Source organism: Thunnus albacares, chromosome 1, assembly GCF_914725855.1.
Source record: "Thunnus albacares chromosome 1, fThuAlb1.1, whole genome shotgun sequence".
NCBI lineage: Eukaryota > Metazoa > Chordata > Actinopteri > Scombriformes > Scombridae > Thunnus > Thunnus albacares.
Window position 1 is genome coordinate 39,480,793 of NC_058106.1, and position 6,055 is coordinate 39,486,847.

Consider the following 6,055-nt stretch of genomic DNA (forward strand, 5'->3'; position numbering starts at 1 on the left):
TAAAGCACTTTGAATTGCCTTATGAAAAGGAAAAGATTTCAGCTAAAAGGAAGCACGACTGGTAAAGAAACACCAGAAATCAGAAGATGAGACAAAACAAAGGTTGACGACTGTGCTTCAGTTTTGACCGGAGGTCTGAACCAGGAAGCAGGATTTATGGTTAACCAGGTAACTTCAGGTGTAACTCTGGGTTTTCAGGGTTACGACGGGGGGTTACATCACCATGGTAACTGATGCAGAACGTGATCCGGAGCAGGTTAACTTCAGAGGATCAACACCCCAACCACTGACCAATCAGATCACTGGAAATAAAGAGTCATCATTCCTACAGGATCCCGACATCTTCTTGTTCTGTTGTATGATTACAGGGTTCATTGACTTTTTATCTGTCACTAAAACAGTTTTCTGCAGGTTCTTGGTGTCGATGTTTCATCTCATATCATATGAAGAACTTCATTCATGGGTCTGATGATGTAATTAACAACCCGCCTCTGTCACATGGAGTCGACTGAGCTGGTTGATAACAGCTTCCTGGTTCTGGTTATCTGGACGGACAACGTCAGGCTCAGTGAAGCCAGATAAGAGAAGGAGAATTAAATTCTATTCTGGATTCTACTGGAAGCCGATGCAGCGAAGCTAAAACGGGAGAAATGTGATGTTTCTAGTTGTAGTCAGAACACGTGTGATGCAATGTGTCACATTTTATACATGCAAAAAAAAAAGTCATTGTGCAACTCTGAAGCTGTGAGCGATGAAGCAACCTGGTGATGATCAGTGTGTGAAATCCCAGTTTACTGCTCACTGGTTGCTGCTGTTATAGAGGAGGAGTGAGGGAAGGAATAAAGGATGAAGAATAAAGGTTCAGGTTGTATTCAAGTATTAAAATCCCCGAGCAACAGCGACACATTACAAATAATATAATAATAATATAATACAAGAATAAATATTAGTCTAAAATACATTTATTAAAGGCCAGAAATAAAACAATAGAATAAAACAGGCTAAATAAAAACAATAAGAATCTAATTTCTTCCCCACGTTTCCAGTATTAAAGTCTGAATATGAGCTTAATACTGTAACGAGGGCGTTGTCTGTCTGTCAGTCTGTCTGTCAGTCTGTCTGTCTGTCTGTCTGTCTGTCAGTCTGTCTGTCTGTCTGTCTGTCTGTCTGTCTGTGACTCAGAGCGGAAGCAGCTGGAAACAAGCAGCAGACACAATAAAAGCATAAAAACCAACAATAAAACCATCACTTCACATCAAACCATTACTGCCAGTTAACATTCAGCTTAATAAACGACTTTTTCTTTCATTATCAGCCCCAAAATTAGCCTTTAAGATTTCATTTGGGACGCAGTGACGCAGGATTAAAGTGAAATGCTTTTATTTTTTCAAATTTTTTTTCAACACTTCCACTGTGTTTGTTGTGGAGCTTGACGCAGCTCTGATAAAGATGCTGCGTATATTCTGGGAAGAGCCAAACCTCCTCCACACCCCGTCAGCTCTGAGCTTGATCCCTCCAGCAGCCACCATGGTTAAGGAAGTGAAAGATTTGGTAAGTTGTAACTTGTTTATTTGGCTGCTTTCTTTCTTTTTTTTGGAAGCAAAGTTTTTTTTTAAATTAATTTTGGGAAAAAAAAAACAACAAGCAACAGCTGTAGTATTAATAGCAGCATTGTGAGTACAAAGTGTCGTATCATGCAGTGAGAACAGTGCATGAAAGTGAAAGTACACGTCTGATTCACAAAGGAAGGATATCATTAAAAAAAATATATAAATAACCCATAATAATAATCAGCTGGACAACAAGTGGAGAAACACAACAGGAAGTTTCTATAAAGAAACCTTTAAATGTTCCAGACTTATGCAGTTTAACACATAAAGGTTATTATTATTATTATTATTATTATTATTATTATTATTATTATTATTGTAATTAACTATGAACATGTGACTGTATGAGGGGAAGAGTCATCATGTTGTGATATCAGCCTCTATGATTATGCTGCGTTCATGGATGGGTGGTAGATGTGGCGGTTGTTAATATTATTATTATTATTAATAATAATAATAATAACAATAATGTTAACAATAATAAAGAGTAAAAAGACAACATCACATAAGATCAAATCTATGAAAAAAGTGTTTTGAGGATTTTAAAGGATGTTAATGATATGAAAGCGTGACGTCATCTGACAACTGAAGAAGGTTTTTATGATAACTGAGTTACAAAATTACTATAAATAGTTTACATATATGTTACATTTAGGTTTAATTACAGTGAACGACTGTCTGTTTGGTTTTCAGACATTTCCTTACTGGGAACTTTGAATTTCCTTGTCATTGAAATGTGACATTCAAATAAAACCAGATAAGAAAGGAGTGTTCAGATCAAACCAGTTTGTAACCACCAATAACTCTGAGATGACTGGACGCAGCGTTTAGATCCTCGAGAGAAAAAAAGGGAAAATCAGAAAGAGAAACTGAGTAAAGTCACACTATGTGACTCATATAGAGCAAACAAAAGCAGCAGTGTTTGAATTATAATATAGAGATTATATATATTTCTTTCTTTTTTCTTAAACACACTGAAAGTTCAGATATAAAGAAGAAACAGTAGCTGCAACTGAGAGAATAAAAGACTAATAAATAAATTATATTTTCAAATATATAAGTTGCAATAAGCAGATTGGATGATCCTGTTACTCAAGTTACTGATATGATCTGTTTTTAATTTTCTGCAGGACGAGTTCAGGCTCCTGTTGAAGGAAGCCGGAACCAAGCTGGTGGTCGTGGACTTCACGGCCACCTGGTGCGGCCCCTGCAGGATGATCGGACCCGAGTTTGTAGTAAGTGGACGACTGACGTTTCAAACTCGTAGTTGAATGATTATTGAGGTTTGTTAGAAAAAGGAAAAACTGTTACATGAGCATCTTTTATCTGTTTCATATTGTAAATAAAGCATTTCTATGAAGGGAACACAGAAAACCAGTGTAGTTCTTTCTAAACTCAGTTTAAACCAACAGTTTAGTGTTTCAGTTCTGGTCAGTTCAGCCTCTGTTAAACCTTTCTAGTACATCAAGTGCAGAGTAAGTGTATTTCCTCTTGCATTTATCAATACTGACTATCATGAACATCCTTTGTCTTTGTGCGTCTCTCCTGCAGAAACTGTCAGAAAAACCTGAGAACAGTAACGTGGTTTTCCTGAAGGTGGACGTGGATAAAGCTCCGGTAAAAAAAAACTTTCAGGAACAATTTATCTTGTAAATCTGTTGCTCAGTTTGTTTTCAGCCTAAATATCAGATACACACATTTTTAGATCAAACGAGCGCTTCTGCAAGTCTCTCATCTTCTGTAGGAAATCACCGTTTATTTTTAGCTTTTGTTGACAGGAAGTGGCTTTACTATTAAAACTTAGAGCGATGTTGGAGGATTCATGAAATCAGCAGGATTTCATGTGGAACACGTTTCTGTCTCAGAGCTACGACGCTTGAATAATTATTTAAGTGTTTAAATCTGGAACATAAAAATGCATTGAACATTAACAGAATTGTTAATGAGTGATTACAGCTTGTTGGTAGAATAAGTTGCCTTCATGTTGGTTTATTGTAACCGTGTGTGTGTGTTTCTGGAGGTGAAATCTGAGCAGTGACGCTGCGAACATGAACTGTTTCTGTTTGATTCTGCTGCGTCCTGCTCACACACAACAACAATCTGTCAGGAAAACAATGAAAAAAGTGCGAAAAGCAACTTAAATTGAAAGTTCTTTAATTCATATAAATGATTATTAGATGCAGGTGAGTTTAGATGAGTTGCATCAGGCTACATGAGCAGTTCAGAGTTATCTGGATAAAGTTGCTGCATAAAACCCTGAGTGAGTGTTTTCACATCAGTCGGTGTTCCAGACCTCGTTGACTTCTGGGTTTACTGGTTAATTAAAAGCTGCCTATTGGAACCAGTCTAACTGTTGCTCTACAGTCAAAGCTATTTGTGTGTGTTTTTTAATATTCACCTTTTTCATATAATCTTAAATCCCAAAACATTTTTTGCTCAGTAAAGAACTCAACGTCTTGTTGAGCTTGTACAGTTCAGTCCTCAGAGCGTCTGCGTTACCACCGAGTTCATCTGACTGTTGCTCTCTTTGCTCTTTTCCAGGATGTGAGTTCATCCTGCGGGATTAAATGTATGCCCACGTTCCATTTTTACAAGAATGGAGAGAAGGTGAGTTTTGGGGCTTTGGGTGTGATATTATATATGTGATAATCCAGCCTTTATGTTCAGGAAGCATCAATTGTTTGTGATCAATGGAGGTAAAATCATTTGATGCTGTTTTTTTCAGGTGTACGAGTTCTCCGGCGCCGACCTAGAAACACTGACCAAGAAAGTGGAAGCTTTGAGATCTTAAATTCCCACCAACCATCCACATGTTTCCCTCTTCAAACTAAAGAAAGTAAAATTTCATTTCATGCACAATAACAATCAGGTTATTCTCTTCCTCCTCTCATGTATCGACTGAACAACTGGTGGAAATATAATTAAAACCTGATGACTGCTTATAAGAGAAAATGGTTTTGCTCTCAAGAAAGTCTGAACTTTTCTTTGTATGTTGTGTTTTCATGAAGGTGGATTTAATAAATGAAGATGAGAAACTTTGTGCTGTTGCATTATTTTCAGCTCGGCTCCGTCTTGATCATTTTAACCCTAAAACAGCTGGAATATTTGCAGCCTGAGGGATTTAAAATGACACATTTTCATCAGTGTGTTTGAGAGTTATTGAAAAAGTAAAGTGGGCTGAACCAACAGTGACAATAAGCGTGATGTAAACACAGCAGAACATGACTTTGATGTTGAAGCCGTCGCTGTAAAGAGAAAATCGAGTGAAAAGAAAGAATTTAATGGTTATTTATGCTTATAAATAAATAAATAAAAATGTGAGAATAGTTCACACACAGTATCAATTACACATTTACGTCTATTTGTTCTCTTGGTTACGACTTTTGTACAATAACTTTGGTACGATACTTTAAAATTTCCCATCTGGCAACACTGATGTGTTGGTTTGACTTCATGTTAACCAGATACGGTTAAACTTAAGGATGCACGATATTATCGGCCGATAAGAGCTCTAAAATGAAATATCCGCATCGGCGAATTCTGCCGATTATGATGAGAGGTCGATATGTCGCCTTTCCCTCCGCCGCCTGGCTCTGCTTCCCTCCACGGACTGTGTCACCCTGACGGTCCCGGTGTTTCCTCCGCAGGCTGCACTTAACTCAGCTGCTTCTTCCCACTTTAACCTGAATAACTAACTGGGCCTCGGTGCTCCGGTTGGATCCACATGGAGAGCCGGGGCTAACGTTAGCTGGGAGGCTAGCAGAGGCTAGCTGGCTGTGCTTCCCTCCGGTCATGCTGCGGCTAACGCTCCGCTAGCCTCTCAGCTAACGTTAGCCTCGGCTCTGCATGTGGATCCAACCGGAGCACCGAGGCCCAGTTAGTTATTCAGGTTAAAGTGGGAAGAAGCAGCTGAGTTAAGTGCAGCCTGCGGAGGAAACACCGGGACCGTCAGGGTGACACAGTCCGTCGAGAAGCTGCTGTGTTCAGCTGCACAGATAGGAAACACTTCAGCTGACAGGATGTACCACTCTGTTTGGGGGGGGGGGGGGGGGGGGGGGGGGGGATCTTCTTCTTTTTGGTTTATAACGGTGGTTGGCGACCAGCGTATTAGGTGCATTACCGCCACTTTCTGCTCCGGATGAGGACCAGAGATTAAATCCTACACATTAATCCTGTCTGTCTAATAAACTCAATGAAAACTCTGCTGCTGCTCCCACTTGGCAGGTTCATTAAAGTTTTAATGCTGAGCTCCTGAATCCAGTCTTCCTCAGTTCTTCCTTCATATATTGTCTTTCTTGATCATACGTAGTACAATCTATGCTTGCATGTGTAATAGTCTCCTCAGCCAGCTGGAGAATAATATGTTCATATATCAGTATCGGCCACAATGAGTTGGAAATATCGGCATATCAGATATCAGCAAAAAATCCAATATCGTGCATCGC

At 39.1% G+C, this 6,055-nt stretch overlaps 2 protein-coding genes across 2 annotated transcripts in view; one reads left to right on the forward strand and one right to left on the reverse strand.

Annotated features, from left to right (window-relative positions):
- The window catches only part of LOC122986896 (NLR family CARD domain-containing protein 3-like), a 1,497,050-nt gene that overhangs the window by 810,388 nt on the left and 680,607 nt on the right, over positions 1–6,055 (reverse strand). The window lies entirely within an intron of this gene.
- Positions 1,435–4,648, forward strand: LOC122987557 (thioredoxin-like). Its single transcript, XM_044359490.1, has 5 exons — positions 1,435–1,551; positions 2,741–2,845; positions 3,162–3,227; positions 4,152–4,217; positions 4,336–4,648. The coding sequence occupies exons 1-5, from the start codon at positions 1,450–1,452 to the stop codon at positions 4,399–4,401; spliced, it is 405 nt and encodes a 134-aa protein (XP_044215425.1). The 5' UTR covers positions 1,435–1,449; the 3' UTR covers positions 4,402–4,648.